The following is an 18919-nucleotide window of genomic DNA, read 5'->3' on the forward strand; positions in this document are numbered from 1 at the left end:
CTTAGATTAAAGAAGGGGTGTGCTGCAGTCTAGTCTCAACCATCCATGATAGATCGAATGATAGGAGGTTGTGCTTCTTGGTTAAGGATACTACTGACAACTCTACGTAGCGGCAGTGGCTCGGGTTTCGTCAGAAACGGCAATCGAGTGTGTGGTCACTGACATTGACATCGAGCTTCGGTGGCATTTCAGCGAAATGAGGTATGCATAGCTTAGAACATGGAAATGATAACTTAAAGGTATGGTCAGTTTTGGAAGGGGTCATCCGAGGTTGTAGCAAAATAGCGATGAACATTGTGGCCACGTCCAGATGAAGCGATGAAGATGCACACGTTCCTAGAAATTAGCTATGCAATTTGAGTAACCTAAACAGGGATGTTGATATATCCCAGAAACACAATGCTATAGCACCAGTTTGGGAAGATCATCCCCTGACGGGGAGAACGATCCGCGGAGATGAGATGGGTGGTGGTTGCGACATGCTATAGTTGGCAACCACGTTCCGGTGAAAGGCTCATAGGGTCACCTAGAAGACTTCATGGGACATGCAGTGACTCAGATGGCACAACCATACAGCTTGTGGATTGACGGGGAACGCGAAAGAAAATCTGGTGCGCGCACAGAACGTGTCCAGAAACCAGACAGCGGGCATGTCGACTTTGATCCTGGCGGTTTGGCTGCTCTACTGGATGACTTGGTTGGTAAGGGTGTGGGGAACATCCTGGGGCATGCGCTAGTGAAAGAGCATGGCGAACGGTGCACTAGTTGGCCGGAAACGTTGATGCCAATCGGCAATGGCGCGGCTGTCCACGACGGCGATGACTGTAACGGTGTAGATTGAGCTTTGGCTAGGGGATAGGGCTTGTCTATGGACTTAATATGATGACAAAATAGGGTTAAGGAAGGAGAAGGAGGGGTCCTCACCTTGCTTTGATGATCGAGGAATGAGGATTTGCGGAGATGATGACATAGGGCATCATGGACGGAGACGGCGATGACACCAGCGAACGACGGTGCACGGGCAGGACAGCTGCGGTGGCTAGGGCTTGGAGGCAAGGAAAAGGGGTAGGGGAGGACGTGCATTACCTATTTATAGAGCTAGGGGCGGCTGGCCGAGGTGGAGTCCAAGCCGGACACGACTTAGGTTTGAGTTCGAGTCGGTTGGGGTTTTTTTCGCAGGCCCCTATTCCGAGGATGATATCTCTAACGTCCGGACTCCAAATTTGACATTTTTAGACTCTAAATTGTATTACTCGAAAAGATCTACATCTTTGGTATGCATCGGAACCTCTAGAAATGTCATCTTTATTTCCAAAAATGTGTCATAATATAAATTGTTTGAACTAAGACTTATCTACGCAGCACTAATTTCGGGAGCCGTAACTACTAGCTTCATTATCCAAAAGGGGACTTCCATAGGTTCAAATCGAAGCTCTCGATGAGACCTGCAACTTTGGTATTGTCAAGATCCGCATTTGACTCTCTCTCGAACTCCAAAACTGCGTGAGAAGATGATACTGTTCTGAACTCCGTGAATATTCACATATTTTGTGGATCCTTTGTGTTGGGCCATTTAGAAGACTTGTGTGCCGCCTAAAAGGTTTGGCTTGGGTAGGATTTGGTCTAATGGCACTTTAGTCATATCTAGGGTTTTAGAAAAGAAACTTTTGCAGAGAAATTTGAATAGGATTTGAGGAAAAGAAAAGATTGACTTTAAACAAGGATTTGGATAAGATTTGAGTCAAATTAGAGAAGTATCATGCCTGATCAAGGATTAAAGAGATGATGAATTCAATGATTTTTAATTCCAATCATTAAGACCATTAAGTTATTCACTATTGAGTTTTGTAAAAACCTTTTTAAGACCCTTTTCACTCAAAACACAAAACAGAAAGAAAAAAAAACTCTAATGTATTTATCTGGCTCCTAACAAAACTCAGCATGCAATCCAAAAAAAAACCTATATTGATTGATTATTTATGAAAATAGGTTTTAAACATATTCTACTGGTGAAGCTATTCAATAATCTTGAAAAAATTAAAAAATTTACAAATTCTGAAAACCGAGGTGTTACAATATGCGAAAGCACAATTTGATATAAACATGTGCGAGCATCTAGACTTGACCAACAACCACGTCAAACCATACGGCTTGAGTGACCATATAGGTCCATTCAAAAGGGTACTCGTGTTAACCTTTCAAGCCCCAACCATTTGAATCAGGCATCGCTCGGTGCGGAGCCCACTTAGGTTAACTCCCGGAGTAACCTCAAGTGTCTCTTACAAGCCCGCCTGCTCACACCGTTGATGTGCAAGTTCAAATGTTCACAGCTACAAAGTTATTTTTCTTATCTTACCATTAGATTGACATATGGTAAGTATGGTAAGTGCTAGAGCCAACTGCAATAACGATCGGTGCTTAAGCGACGCACGCAGTCTACGGTGTCCAAGTTCCTCTCCCGACCTACCCTAGGGAACTCCACATCGAGGCAGGAGAAACACCCCTAACACCGCCCACATCTCGCCTCATCATCACTACTCAACCAACCAACACCATCAATCAAACATTGTTATTAATGTAACAGTAATTAAAGCCTATTGCTCACGAACGTGGTTGAACCACTGCTCGACTTCTACCGAAGAATCTATGCATGGCTAAGAATTTCAGATAACTTTTAAACTAGACCATCATCAAGTTAAACCTTGGTTACAAGGAGATGGATCACCAATAACTCAAGACTAGGTGTAATGCATCAACATAGGTTCTACCCATACAAGACCCGATATATCCTCAAAAACATGCATAACGTGCATAAAGCATATTTTGTCACATTAGACACATATGATCCAAATTAATGGAAGAAACATGCTTAGATACTTACCTTACTGCTCAAGCGGCTACTTGATGCTACCCACACAGCATTCATAGAACCCATGTGGCTCAGTGTCACCTTCAATCACACCCGCGTCACACTCTGGATCCTTGTTCACTAAAGAAGAACGCATGCAATGATGAGCATGATTGAGGTGCAACAATGTATGCTACAATATGCCTAACAACAGCTAAAAGTGCAAGACATGAGAAAGAATAGCAAACTTTACGATCTAAACGACTTCAGAAAGCTAACAGGAGGTTGAAGACTCCGGATCGAACTCGGAACCTCTAGGTTCCAGAACCCCCGGGTTGTACTCCGGACAGGGGTTCTCGGTTAGTCATTTTTAATTAACTCGGAAGGTCCGGGGTGAGTCTGGAACCTCCGGGTTAGGCCGGAATGTCCAGGTGAGGCTCCAAGTGAGGGTTCTCTACTAAATCTAAATCGAATTAACCTGGACCCTCCGGGTTTAACCCAGACTATTCGAGTTAGACAGACTTGCACTTCTCGATGATCTTCCTCGGTCGATTGGACTCGCATGTTAAATCTATTCTACATAAACATACATATACACTATACAAAGGGTTATAGACTCAACTTGCACCCTAAACCCTAACGATTTTTTTAGCATAAATCATCAGGGTTTTCACTGGGCTACCTGGACTACTTGGGTTGTCTAGAGAGGTTGCTTCAAGGGGGAAAGCTCAGCCGATTTAATTTTTGAGCCTCTCCAAACCAAAGGGAAACATATTTGAGATAGTTCATAGAGTCTAGAACTCACTCACCAACCTAGCAACACGATTCCTAGCACAAATCTCAACCAAATCCTCTCTTTTTGCTCTAAAGCTCAAGAACTTGAGAACTCCACAAACTTAGCTCCAAACTCGAAATTGACCCACCAATTCATGCATTCTTACCGAGGGAAGCCTAAGGAACTTACCTATAGTGCTTGTGGATGTTGGTGACCACCGGGTGATGAAGGAAACGAATAAATCGCCTGGGAAGAGGAGTCCTCGTGCTTCAAGCAAGAACACCAAGAAACATCAATAATAGCTTGAATCTTCTGGGAAAACGCAAATAAATTGGATGGATGGGAAGCTTATGAGCTAGTGATCGCGTGAATACCACATGCGTACCTCGATTCGGCTTCTAGAGGGAGAAAGAGAGAGAGCTTGAGAGAGGGGGGAGCTCGAGCTGCACGGTGGGAGGGAGGGAGAGAGAGAGAGAGAGCACGGTGGGAGTGAGGGAGAGAGAGGGAGTTGGCGGGGGCTGCTGCCCTAAGGGGAGATGGGGTGGTTAGCCACCCATGTGGGCCCCGCATGCTAGAGAAAGAAGCTTGTTTTAACTACGAATTCATTTCTTTCTCTCAACCAACTGACTTAAAACCAAGTGCTCTAATACTCCAAAACAAAATACGGCTTTGGGACGTGACAATCCATTGGTAACGAGTATCACCACACAGACTAACACTGTAAACATCAGTGATGTATATGCTCATATGTTAAGCTATGATCTTCGGCTTAAATAGCACAACACCACGATACAGGTATCTTCCGCTAATGTTGTTAACATGAGACATGGAAGAGGCAGTGGGAAGAAGACGCGGTCACAGACATGGTGGTGGTGCACGGTCCCAAGGAGGCCATGGTGGTCGCAACAACTCCACTGCACAGTCCAACAGTTCTGGTGGCCATGACGTCATCTGTCATGTCTGTGACAAGGTTGGGCATGATGCTCTCTGTTGTTGGCACAAGTTTGACCACAACTATCAAAATGATGACAACAGCAAGGTGGCAGTTGCTGTGACGAACAACAGCTACGTCGTCAACAACAACTGGTGCATCGACAGTGGGGCAACAGATCATGTCACACGTGATTTGGAACAACAGATCATACACTAGTTGTGAGCAAGTTCAGGTGGCCAATAGCACAGGTCTGTCAATCTCTCACATTGGGAATTCTTGTATTGTTGGTTCTGCTCGTCCCTTACTCTTAAATCATGTCCTACACACTCCTCATATCAATAAACATCTCCTTTCTGTACACAAACTCACATCTGACAATAGCGTTTTTGTTGAATTTCACCTGAATTACTTTTCTGTCAACGACGAAGCCACGAAGAAAATCATCCTCAAAGGCAGGTGTAGCAATGGTCTCTACATTCTTCCAAATAATTATTCTCAGGCGCTTTTGTCAATCAAAACTGATCAGCGTGTGTGGCACCAAAGGCTCGATCACCCAGTTGCTCCTGTTCTTCAATAGATTCTTCAAAACAATAAGATAGCTATAGGTTTAGTAGACATTCCTAGTCAAATCTGTGATGCTTGTCAACAAGGCAAGGCTCATCAATTGCCTTTTTCGTCTTCTACCCATAAGAGCACTGCCGTTGAAATTGTTCACACAGATGTATGGGGTCCTATCTATCAATAATGCAAAATACTATGTTTCCTTTGTTGATGACTTTAGTAAATATATGTGGATCTATTTCCTCAAGTGTAAGTCTGAGGTTGAACATGTTTTTCTGCAATTTTGGAAAGTTTTTGAGACCTCTCTTAACACTAAAATCAAATTTGTTCAATCAGACTGGGGGGGGGGGGGAGAATATCACAGACTTCACAGCTATTTTGCTCGCTTAGGGATCACACACCATATATCTTGTCCTCAGACACATCAACAAAACGGTTTAGTTGAAAGAAAACATTCCTAGTCACATAGTTGACACTGGCCTTACTCTTTTAGCTCAAGCTCATATGCCCTTGTGTTTCTGATATGAAGCCTTTAACACCGCATGTTATTTGATTAATCGAATGGCTAGCTATACCCTAGGACATGATAATCCTACACACAAGCTATTCAAGTCACAGCCGGACTACACTCTCCTACGTGTTTTCGGTTGTGCCTGCTGGCCAAATTTGAGGGCTTACAACACAAGGAAACTGAGCTTCAGAACCAAACAGTGTGTGTTTTTGAGGTACAGTTCATCTCAAAAGGGGTATAAGTGTTTCAATCGTTCCACTGGCCGAGTATACATTTCTCAGATGTAATCTTCGATGAAACAATTTTCTCTTTTGCTAATCTTCCCACACCTACTATCCAACCTCTAGTAGCTGCACACCATCCTACTATCTTGCCAATGTTGTCCAAAAATACTGAATACACTGAACTAACTCTCACCAATGCCAGCAATCCTTCCAACATATCCCTAAATTTCTGTGTGGGTAATGATCAACCTAACCCTGAGGCTGACCACGGATTATCTTCTGCTAGTGTCTCTCCTGCAAGTGCTATGTCTGAAGAATTTGCACATTTGTCAAGCAATAGAGCAGACATCGACACTGAACCAGTTGAGCTAGACTTGGGCACTACAATCCAAAGCACACATGATCATTCTTCTGCGGTCATACATCATCCAATGTTCACAAGATCACGAGACAACACGTGGCGTCCAAAAGAATTCACCGATGGGACTGTCCACTGGACAGATTCAACTGTTGCCAGAATTCCAACAACAGACTCAGAACCCACCAGTTTTGCTCAAGATTTTGAAAATCTATGATGAGGGAAGCAATGGATTTTGAGTACTCTACATTACTCAAGAATGACACATGGAACTTATTACCACCAAAAAGAGGTATGAACTTGATTGATAGCAAATGGGTGTACAAGGTGAAAAGGAAAGCCGATGGGTCAATAGATCGGTTCAAGGCACAACTGGTGGCAAAAGGATTTAAGCAAAGGTATGGAGCAGATTATACTAATGTATTCAGTCCAGTTGTGAAGCCTACAGCAATTCGTGTCCTTATCCTTGGCAATTTCAAAGGGATGGCATATGCATCAAATTGATGTGAAGAATGCTTTCTTGCACGGCATACTGGAAGAAGAAGTGTTTATGAGGCAACCTCAAGGGTATGAAGACCCTAAATATCCTCCTGATTATGTTTGTCACCTGAATAAAAGCATTATATGGTCTTAAACAAGCACCTTGGGCCTGGCATTCTAGATTAACCAGCAAGCTTGAGGAACTTGGATTTAAGCCATCTAAAGTTGATCCTTCTCTGTTTGTTTACAGCAATGGCCGAATGACACTCTATATGCTTATATATGTGGATGATTGAAAGGACAACAATATCGCATAGAGGGGGGTGAATAGAAATTTTTACCAAAATTCATCCCCTTTTACCGTTTGCCTAAACTTGCAACGGAAAATGAACTAACGGATTTTTCACAAGTGAAAATCCTAAATATGCTAGGCTCAACTAGTGCACAATCACCTTAAATAAGTGTGAAAGTTACAATCCTAAGGTGACAAAGATTATTCAAAACTAGCAAAAGATATGCAAGAAAACTCTAGTTGAAAATCCTAAAAATACTATTCACTACAGGTTGCAGTTTCAATCCAGAACTTTTGGGTTCAAATCTAATTATACAGAATCCAGGGCTTTTGGGTTAAATTCGGAACTTCTGGGTTCAGCAGAGAATGAACTTGAAACTGAAATTAAAGGACGCCTAAGGAGTTCTAGCTCAAACCAAATGAAGTCGTGTCTTCCAACTGATGATTCCAAATAGATCCACGAAGAACCTATAATCAATTTCACACGAGCAAGTAGATCAAGCAAAATGCATAAATGTTGAGCAATAACTCGAGAACAAGGATACAAGATGAGACACAAGATTTATTTCTTGAAGTTCAGACACCTCCTCTAGAGGTTCCTACGTCTCCGTTGAGGGGCTCGGTCACACTTGAGCCAGGTTTCTCTTAATCCTTTTCCTCACCAAACTCGGTCACACTTGAACTTGGGTTTTCACTCTTGATTTCTTCCCTTCCAGAGATGAAAGCAAAGCCTTCACAAAGTTCCCGCGGCACACCACAACCTTTGGTGCTCGTTGGCGACATCTAGCCGCCTAGAGGATTGAATCCCCAAGAGTAACAAATACTTCGCAAACTTCTTGTCGATGAACTTGAGTGCTCAAGATGGGATTTAACTCACTTGCACTCAAACTTGAAATCTCTCAAACCAACTCACTTTTCTTCTTAAATCTCACACTAGAATGGAGTGGGAAGGAGTTCTTTTGGCTCTAGAATGTTTTTCTTTCATACCCAAGCAGCAGCAAACTAGATGTTACAGGCTTTTTTGGTCTAACCCGGATACTCCAGGTTCAACCTGGAACCTCCAAGTTGGCACTTGAACGCGTAACCGAGAACCTCTGACCAGAACTCAAGTCGAAGGGTTCAGATGAAACATCAAAATTCGGAACATCCAGGTCAACTCAGAACCTCTAGGTAAAATATTTAGATCTTAACCGAGCACCCCTACTCGGGGCAAAGTTCGGAGACTCTGGTAACCTGGAGTATCCAGGTCAACCCAGAGCATCCGAGTTAACACAACAGAACCTCTAAAAAATGGCAGTAACTATTGACCCTAAAGTTCGATTTTGATGATTTTGGACTCTACGGATTGTTTTTTCCAGAGGGCTACACATCCCAGCTGAATTCATAACCTCCAACACATTGGATCAAATTAGGAACACTCCGAAATCCGATTCGGATACTTCTACACTTTCCGCACTGGACTTCTTAAAGGGAACTCTCACTTTGGGTTGGTTAGAAACTCTTAAGCACTGAGACATGACAATTAGCTCTACATTGTATCCTTCTTAATAGTGCGTCATACCTATACTCAAATTCAAATTTAAAACTCGTTTGAACCAATTTGAGCCTTTGAATACCTTCAAGTACCGCTTCTTTCTTTCAAATCTTGAGGGTTGCTAACTTTTATATCGTCTTCACTCCATCTCTTCTTGATTCTTCATGTGATTGATGCGAATCACTCATAGCTTCCCATGACCTCTTACGGTATTGGTGCAAACCCTTCACTCGCTATTCATCACCACCTTGGTTCTTCGGTGTCAAGTCATTTACTTGCCCTTCACCATTGGATTGTCCATAGCGGCCGACTCTTGCTTGCCCTTCATCGCTTACCATAAAAAGTTATTTTGTATCTGACATCTTCAATAAATTCATTCTATCATATATAAAGTCCAATCTTGTCCTTCACTCTTGGCATATAGAATATCTCAATTCAAATCATGCCTTCTAAAGGAACCTAACCCCAACTCACTCTCGAGAATAAAGCATATGGGTTAGTTCATAAAAAAACTCACTTGACAACTTTATACCTTTAGTCACTTAGTCTCCACAAGTAACTTAGCCTTAATGCTTATTTTCAATCTTCTTTGAGCTTCTCCTTCCAAGCATCGCTTATAGCTCATCCATCTTGATGCATATCACTTCTTCATGCATCATCTATGGAACAACCTACTAACAATTTTCACCACCATTGTTAGTCTATAGGTATTGTCATTAATTACCAAAACTATACATAAAGACTAGATACACTTTCAATGCTGTCATCACAACAAGTTCCTCACAACAAGCAACCACTAAGCTGATCACAAGCTTGATGAATGAATTTGCACTTAAGGATCTAGGATCTCTGGAATATTTCTGGGCATTGAAGTGAAACCAGATAGTAATGGTGTCTTACTCTCCCAAAAGAGATATGCCATGGATATGATCAAAAGAGCAAAGATGGATACTTGCAAGTTAGTTTCAACACCCATGGTTTATAGTGAGAAATTGGGAAAAGATCAGGGATCACCACTATCTGAATCTGAACATTTTTAGTACCAAAGTATTGTTGGTGGGCTTCAATATCTAACCACTCGCCCTAACATCTCATTTGCAGTTAATCGAGTGTGTCAATTTTTACAAACACCCACCAATGTACATTGGGCTGCTGTGAAAAGATTGTTGAGGTATGTTAAAGGAACACTTGATCTTGGACTAAGATTCAACCTTCAGCCACAATACACTTGAGTGCTTTCAGTGATGCTGATTGGGTAGGCTGTCCAGATGATCGAAGATCAACAAGTGGATTTGTCGTGTTCTTGGGACCCAATTTAGTGTCTTGGAGCTCACGCAAACAACATACAGTCTTACGGTTAATCCAGTGTTCTATGCTCGCACGAAGCATATTGAAGTGGATTTCCACTTTGTTCGAGAACATGTAGCTCGGAGGGTAATGGAGGTTCGTTTCATTTCGTTTAAAGATCAACTAGCTGATATATTCACTAAGGCTTTGCCTAGGGTTCCTTTCCTTGTCAATTGTCGCAATCTCAACATGAAGCGACCATGTTGTGATTGAGGGACGCTGTCAAATGTTCAGTTTTGTCCGACTTACTTCAGTCTGCTCGTCAGTTACTGTGCCGTCAGTCTGCTATTGTCAACAATGGCTCTTCAGCGCCTCAGCTCAGTGCAGTTCGAGTCTTCAGGCCATGATCCTCTTTCCACTACATAGATGACTTAGTGGCGCACTATTCCGGACATTTCCCAGATCTAATCCTTGCTTAGATTTCGTTGGTTGTTAGCAACATAGCTGCTCCTGTATCTATATAAACTCATGAACTGTCAGTGTTCAAATATATGCTGCAATTTGCAACCGATTGCTTGCTAATCTTTACAGGGACTGCGCATGAAAGTTTATCCTTTTCTGCGTGTAGGCGTCGGATCATCCGTTTAGCCTGACCGCCCAACAAATCAACGAGAGGATAAGGAGAGGGTGGACGGGAAGCTGGTGTACTTGAGCGGGGAGTCCCTCGTCTCTTCCACCACTCTCAATAAAAGCGTCTACAAGCCGTAAGTAGCCCGCTCGTTCCGGCAGATTCAACTATTATATCTGTAACTGAAATGCGAACAGAAAAGTGAGGCAAAGTGCAGGCTTCTGAACGAGACGCACGTGTACACGGAGGACGACGCGAGGCTCATCCAAGGCCATGGGAGGTCGCGATGCGCTTGAACATTGAAGCTGCGCCCGGCCGTATGCAAGAACGGTGCCAAAGAAACGAAGTGAACGATGTAAAACTTGTGAAGAAGTATGTTTTCCTAGGCTCCTAGCTATAAGAACGGTTGGAACAAAATAGAGAGAATTTTACGGGAATAAATTGTATATCGATGCCTTGGAAGAAAATAAACCATGAGTAGCTCTCAGCTTGTCATGATTCCCGTGTAAAGTATTTGACGATCCTGATTGTTTCTGTAGCTTCAGTCGATCCTTCAGGAGTAAGGAGTAAATGAGTAGAGACAGCGCGAGGGAAAAAAGCCAAAACAACCTAGCAGGCCTTAGTCGATTGGGCCGGTACTTTTCCTGCCAAATATGGGCTCCAGCCCACCCCTTTGCTGCCAGCTCAACCAAAACGTTGTCCGATTCGGGTGTCCGCCGCTCCTCGGTGAAACAGCTGTTTTACGCGCTTTGAACCTTGTCCTCCACGGGCCGCCGCCGCCAGCCAGAGGACAAGAAACATCACGCGTCGCCCGCCGGCGCGTCGAGCAGCCGACCTGAGCTGTCACGGTGTCACCCCACTGTTACACACTGCCGTCGCCACGGCCCAGTTCAGACCATCGGAACACCACGCGGCGCGGCCGGATCACCAACGCCTCGAAACACGTCACATTAACGAACGAGACATGCAAAACAGAGGTCGTACAAACAGAACAAGAGTTGATTGCCTTCTTGTAATTAGAAATCTTTGTACTGCTCCTGTACATGTATATCTCTCTGCGTGATCACTGATTACACGTTCTTTGTACTGCGTGAACAGACCAACGAATCAAGTAGCAAATCCTGTGTATATCATCTTGTGATCTTTGTGCACAGCATCTTCTATGTATCTCTATCTACGTGCTAATGATGCATTCTTTAGTTGGGCCTCCGGCAGTTGAGCCTGACCTCCAGCGGCGTCCCGACCGCCGGCGCGAGGCTGCCCATCCTCACCATCGCCTTGGCGAAGTCGCTCGCGAACGCGGCGCCGTTGCCGGCGTACTTGCGCACCAGCGCGTCCTGCGACCCGCCGTTGAAAAGCTCCTGATCCGAGTGCAGCAGCCCACGCCGCTGCGCCAGCTCCCGGAAGTAACCGTTGTCGAACGCATCGGGGGTCTCTGCGTCCAGTGGCGCCAGGCTGCCGTCCGCGCCGCCACTGGCCGGGCATGCCTGCCGCAGCTGCGCGGCGAAGGTTGCGTTCACGGCGTCGGCGTCCCCGCCGTTGACGCGTCCCCTGAACGTGACGCACCGCGCCCGCCCCACAGTGTGCGCGCCCGACAACGCGGTCATGTCGCGCGCCGACAGGCCCTTGGCCGCGAACGAGGCGACCAGGGAGGCCAGGCTGGACCCGGGCCCGGGCAGGTTGGTGTTCGCCGCGGCCTGGCTCGCCGTGCGCGCGTCCTTGCGGCCCAGCTTCACGTTCCACTTTGGCCCGCCCAGCAGCGCCACGGCGTCGCGGGAGGCGAGCGCGAGGACGTCCGCGCACGACACGGTGGCCTTGCACGACGCCTCCACCGCCGCCTTGACCGCGTCCACGACCTCGAAGCCGCGCAGGGAGTTGAGGTTGGGGCTGGCGCCCTTCTCGCCCGTGAACTGACTCGACACGTCGTCATCTAGGAGGACGGAGGCGTCGCAGCCGTTGACGAAGCAGTCGTGGAAGAAGAGGCGGAGCACGGAGGCGCCCGCGCGCGGGTCCGCGGCCACCGCCCGCGCCATCGCGGAGCGCACAACGGACTGGACTGCGGGGCACGTCTTGTCATAGTACTTGGTCGACAGCGCCGCCGCCAGGCAGCCGCGGCATGTGACGGCGGCCAGAAGAGCCAGGGCGAGTACAAAGACCCTTGACGAAACGGAGACGGCGGCCATGGTTAAGCAAGCCTGTTGCTGTAGAGATGGCCTGATGGACGGATGGAGATGGGCAGTGAGGGGCAAGGCGGTATTTGTAGTGATGAGCATTTATGACGTGAGATACAGGGACGGTAGCAGGTCGTGGACTCGTGGATCGGTTGACCGGCACGCGGAATGGGCTGTGAGTGACCGAGCAAGCGAGCGCGCCTTTCTGGCATCCGACCCGACACGAGCCAGCTGCTGCGCGATCAGTGATGGCGCTGTGTTGGGTTCTAGAAAGTGAGCAGCATAAGGCACTGTTGCCTTGCTTCTACTCCATGCATGCCTCCGTCCGATCTGTGTCACACCTGCTTCCCGTGCGATCCAAGCGGCAACAGCAAATGATCGGCGGTGGTTCGCGAGGGCGCACGCCGAGCCGGGCGTCACGTAGAACTCGACACCTCTGCGCGCCTTTCCGCGGGTTCTTCGTGCGTGACTGAACATTCTCCCTCCTTCCAGTTCCACCACGATCGTAGGTAGGCTCTGCCCCGACGCAAAGGCCGTACGGGGGAAGCATGGCAGGCGCTGCTACGGCCGCCCGCGTGGAGGTTTCCTCGCGCGAGCACGGGATGGCGGGCGCGTGGAATGGGACGGTCGGCGCGCGCGGATCGGACAAGTTTTTGATGCCTGGTGGGTACGTCGCAGCTGGTCAGCGCTGGCGAGCACTGTGCGCGCGCTGCCGTGCAAGGGAGCGCCACTAAACTAAAATTCATTTTATATTTGTTGAACTAAATTATATCTTTAATTAACGGAATCATTAACTCTAATATGAAACACCATCTTAAATGGAAGCATATAGACATAGCGGCGTTCAAAGATATCATTTAGAGTTGATCAATAAGGAGATGTGTCAGTGTAGCTGTGTAGACTGTCGATGTAGTGGATGCCGGTGTGTACAACGTGAAGGCGGTCTTCGCCTCACTGTTGTGTAACTATTGATCGCTAGGGTTTGGTGTGTACAGGGAAAGGTAAATTGATGGGAAGAACGTTATCCGGTGAGGTGCCGACCCCTTTTATTTATATAGCGTAGCGTGAGATGGGGCCGCAACCAATTTGTTGGTTGCGCTTCCGATCAAAGCGCATGGGACTCTCCTTTTTATCGGTCGTTAGGATTTGTTAGGGAGAGAAAGCTCGAGAACACAACCAATATTTTCCCTCTTAATCGTAAGGCTAACATCATAAGTCCACTCTCAATAAAATAGCACACCAAGATAAAGCATTACAGTGTCTGATTAAATACCACTGAAACCCAAATACCTATAGTATACCACTCTATTTCAAAATGAAAGTTTGTTATTCCTAATAGGAGTTAGTTTGCATTATGGTCCTCTTATCTAGAATAATAAGCTTTTCAATAACCCCATGCCGGCAATATGATCACGAAAGATACGTGATGGTAAGTCTTTAGTGAGCGGATCCGCAAACATTAACTTAGTACTTATATGATTGACACTTATTGTTTGATCCTGCATTCTATCTTCCACAACATAATACTTAATGTCAATGTGTTGGCAGCACCGCTCGACTTGTTGTTGCTCGTATAGAAAACTACGGGTTGATTATCGCAGTATAACGTGAGTGGCTTTGTAATACTGTCGATAACTCTTAATCCTGTGATAAAATTATTTAGCCATACAGTCTGCCTAGTAGCCTCACAACATGCTACAAACTCAGCTTGTATCGTTGACGATGCTGTAAGTGTATGTTTGGAGCTTTTCCACGAGATAACTCCTCTAGCGAGAGTAAAGATATAACCTAACGTGAATTTTTTAGTATCCACGCACCTCGCAAAGTCTGCATCCGAATAGCCAACAATTTCGAGGCTATCAGATTTTCTAAATATGAGCATGTAGTTATTAGTATCTTGCAAATAGCGAAGGACTTTCTTAACGACTTTCCAGTGATCCAGTACTAGATGTGACTGATATCTACCAAGCATCCCAGTCACGAAAGCTAAGTCAGGGCGTATACATACTTGAGCATACATAATGCTCCTGACAGCTAAAGTATAAGGAACCGACTTCATCTGACCAGCTTCATATTGGTTCCTCGGACACTGAAATATCCTAAATTTATCGCCTTTAACAATAGGAGCAGGCCTGGTAGAGCACTTGTGCATATTGTATTTCTTCAGTACTCTATCAATGTATGCCTTTTGAGACAAACCTAATACTCTTTTGAACCGATCCAGGTGAATCTCAATGCCAAGAATGTAAGTAGCTTCACCGAGATCCTTCATATCGAAATTAGATGATAGAATTTCTTGGTCTCAAATAGCACATCATTATCGTTGCTAGCCAATAAGATATCATCCACATAAAGAACTAAGATGGTGAATTTTCCCCCTTTAAACTTTATGTAAATGCAGTTATCAACTTTCTTTTTATTAAAGTCAATTTTTTAATGATTTTAGATTTTATCAAACTTGAGATACCACCGCCTAGAAGCTTGCTTTAGACCATAAATCAATTTCTTAAGGCGACATCACAAATGTCCCTTGCCTTGCATGACAAAACCTTCTGGTTGAGTCATGTAAACATTTTTTTTCAAGCCACCATTAAGGAATGTCATCTTTACGTTCATTTGTTGCAGCTCTAAATCATAATGCGCTACAAGCGCTATAATTATTCTGAAGGAATCTTTACTTGATACAGGAGAGAAAGTTTCATTATAGTCAATCCCTTATCTTTGCGAGAAGCCTTTATCTATGAGCCTCGTTTTGAACCATTCAATGTTTCCCTTAGAGTCATGCTTTGTTTTATAGACTCATTTACATCCTACTGTTTTGGCCCTATCAGGGATTTCTACTAGATCTCATACATTATTATCACTCATAGACTTTAATTGGTCTTTCATGGTATTAATCCACTTAGACGAATGGTCATTCATCATGGCCTCTTTATATGAATTAGGACCTTCTGCCTTCCCTATATCATTAACATTCTCATTCATGTAATCGTTCGAGATGGCAGGTCCCCTATCGCGATGTGATATTCTGATCGATTCGTTAGGTACTGTAGGACCAGGACTGGCTACTGCAGGAGATTGTTGAGGCTCATCGTTAGGTGTAACGTTTAGGAATTTTAGAGACCTCAATAGAGGGTGCACTGATGTTAGTTTCTACTGAATGTGCAATCACCTGGGCATAAGGATGTAGCACTCTTGGATCAGCGGTGTAGGAACATAAACCTGTTTTTCCTCGATATCAACTTCCCTGGGCTCCAGATCCCTGTTCTCAAGAAATACAACATGTCTTGTTTTAACAAACTTAGTGATCATATCTGGATAGTAAAAATGATACCCCTTCAATCTTTGGGGATATCCGATAAAGTGATAATTAACTATCTTAGGATTTAATTTCCCAATATATGGATTAAAAACTTTAGATTCAGCTGCACAGCCCCACACATCTAAATCCTTCAAAGAGGGCTTTCTCCCAGTCCATAATTCATAAGGTGGTTTTAGAACTGATTTACTGGGAACCCGATTAAGGATGTGTACGGCTGTCTTAAGTATCTCCATACACAGTCCAACTGGTAAACTAGAATAGCTGAGCATACTTCACACCATGTCCATATGTGTGCGGTTGTGTCTCTCAACTACCTCATTTTGCTGAGGTTCACCAGGTGTAGAATATTTGGCTACTATATCATTTTACTAAAGGAATCTGGCAAAAGGACCAAGGATTTGCCCATATGGGCCATGTCTCCTATAATACTCTCTCCCACGATCTGATCTCACTATTTTAATCTTTAGGTTGTGCTGATTTTCTACCTCAACCTTAAATATCTTGAATTTATCGAGAGACTCAGATTTATCTTTAATGGGGTAGATATAGCCATAACAGGAGAAATCATCAGTGAAGGTAATAAATGAATCAAAATCATCCACCGATGTCACAGGAAAAGGACCGCATATGTCTGTGTGAATTAATTCTAATAATCATGTGCTCCAAGTGGCTCCCTTCTTTATTTTCTTAACATATTTTCCTTTAGTGCAATCTATGCAGTGTTAGAGTCAGAGAAGTCTAAGGGTTGGAGAATCTCTTCATTAATGAGACACTCCATTTTCCCCCTCGAAATGTGGCCTAAACGATAATATCGCAGTTTCAAAAAAGTCTTATTAATTGTACTTATCTTTCTTGCAGAGCTTACATCATAGACATTTATAGGCATAAAGGATTTGTTAAGACGAAGCATATAAAGTTTTTCTTCTCGGATGGGAAGACAAATAACATCTGAATTAAACTTAAAAATGCACTTATTGTCTCCAAAATTATAATGAAAACCATCATCACCTAACATAGAAACTGAAATAAGATTCCTCCTCTTGGTAGGAACATAAACTATATTATTAAGTCTAAGAGTGAAGCCACTATCAAGGACTAAAGGAAGCGATCCAATAGCCTCAACTTCAGCTTCCTTTCCACTAGCCAATCTAAGACTTCTCTCCCTTTCCTAACGTTCTCGCGGTAAGGAATCCCTATAAGGAGTTGGTAACGTGCATAGTGGCACCTAAGTCAATCTATCAGGAACTAAGGGAGAAATCAGCATAAAGAGATTCATCAATAAATATTATTAAATTATTACCCTTCTTTGCGAGCCACTTCAGAAAACCAACATAGTCTTTTTGGTAGTGGTCCTTCTTATGGCAAAAGTTATATCCGTCATCCTTAGATTCTTGAGAGGCAGGAGCAAAAGGAGCAGGTGCCTTGGGTGCCCTCTGTGATGTCTTATTATGCTTAGCGATGAAATGCAACTTATTCTTAGGGTTGAAATCTCCTTAGAATTTTCTTTTGTTTCTGGGGCTGCTGACTTGATTAGCAAAATCTTTCTTTTCAGCCTTCAGCCTCTCTTCCTCTTGGACACACATCGCGATCAGGTTGCTCATGGTCCATTTCTCCTTCTGAGTATTGTAGTTAATATTAAAGGAAGAAAATTCAGGAGGGAGAGAGGTCACAATGAAATGGATAAGGAAACCATCAGAGATTTTCATTTCCATGCTCTTAAGTTTAGCAGGCATGTCTGTCATCATCATGATGTGTTCTCTTATACCGTCAAACCCATAGTTGTACTTAGTGTTGAGAAGCTTCTGAATTAATGTACTGGCATAAACATTGGAGGTGACTTTGAATTGTTCTTCCACGGATGCCAAGTACGTCTTGGTTTTTTCTGAGGTTGGGATTTCTCCCCTTATAGCTTCTGAGATAGAGTTCCTCATAATCATTAGTGACATGCGGGCTGACCACTCCTACTTCTCACAAAGTGCATCATATGTTTTCTTTAGTTCATCATAATTCTTCACGCCAATAGCAAGAGTAGTGAGAGCGTCAACCCATAGTGCATAGTCAAGGTTCAAAAGGTAACACCCCAGGGCCACCAGAATCCTGGAATGTCACTAAACTACGCAACCTACAACTAGCCATAATAAAAAAAAATGGCAGCATCTCCTCTATGAAAAAAAAAACATCATAGAAGCATTAACATAGATAAACAAGATATGCGGATTCTCACAATAACGGATAAAAACATCCTAACATGAACCAAAAGGAAAATATTAAGTTTAACTTCACCACCACACTTTAAACTTCAAACGTACGACTCTAAGGACTAAACTTTATTTATTATTACAGCACAATGATAAAAAAAAATATAGGCATGAAGTGCAAAACGTGCTGCTACATTCTCATCCCTTCACGACATGCATCAAATACCTGGAAGGAGTAATGCAAGGGTGAAATATAAAATCCCAGCAAGCAAACTTGTTTTGACAAGTTATTTGAACCACAAGTTGATTAAGCATCGATTTAATACAGTTTTCTCAAGACATAAGACATATTAGGATAGTATTAACAACATTAAAGAATAACTTCAAATAAAGATCACAACCACATGTGTAACTTCATATCCACAATAACATATAAATGTTATTAATTTCCAAGAATGCATAGAATGCAATGATATGTCTTCTTTTACATCGCACCCCTCCTCGGGCAACGTACGATGTGTACCGGTACAGTCATGATCTTTACGACATAACTTCCGATGCATATGCAAATGCAAGTGCACATGGTAGAAATATGCTATAATTGCATTAAAGTATACTACCAATAATACTTCAACTTCATCCTCAAGTCAAATAACAATATAGCTCACAAGAATTGTAGCAACGTAAGGATAGATATAAGTCAATGATTAAACATGCTTAAACATATAGCATAACATAAAATTCAGATCACAGTTAAATTGACATGGTTCTGAAATAAAGGTGTAGGTGATGAAAA

The 18919-nt window shown here is 43.8% G+C and overlaps 1 protein-coding gene across 1 annotated transcript; it reads right to left on the reverse strand.

Moving 5' to 3' along the window:
• Positions 1–11413: 11413 nt before the first annotated feature.
• On the reverse strand, positions 11414–12677 carry LOC133922354 (peroxidase P7-like). Its single transcript, XM_062367650.1, has one exon. The coding sequence runs from the start codon at positions 12613–12615 to the stop codon at positions 11629–11631; it is 987 nt and encodes a 328-aa protein (XP_062223634.1). The 5' UTR covers positions 12616–12677; the 3' UTR covers positions 11414–11628.
• Between the last annotated feature and the right edge of the window lie 6242 nt (positions 12678–18919).

This window comes from Phragmites australis, chromosome 6, assembly GCF_958298935.1.
Source record: "Phragmites australis chromosome 6, lpPhrAust1.1, whole genome shotgun sequence".
Taxonomy (NCBI): domain Eukaryota; kingdom Viridiplantae; phylum Streptophyta; class Magnoliopsida; order Poales; family Poaceae; genus Phragmites; species Phragmites australis.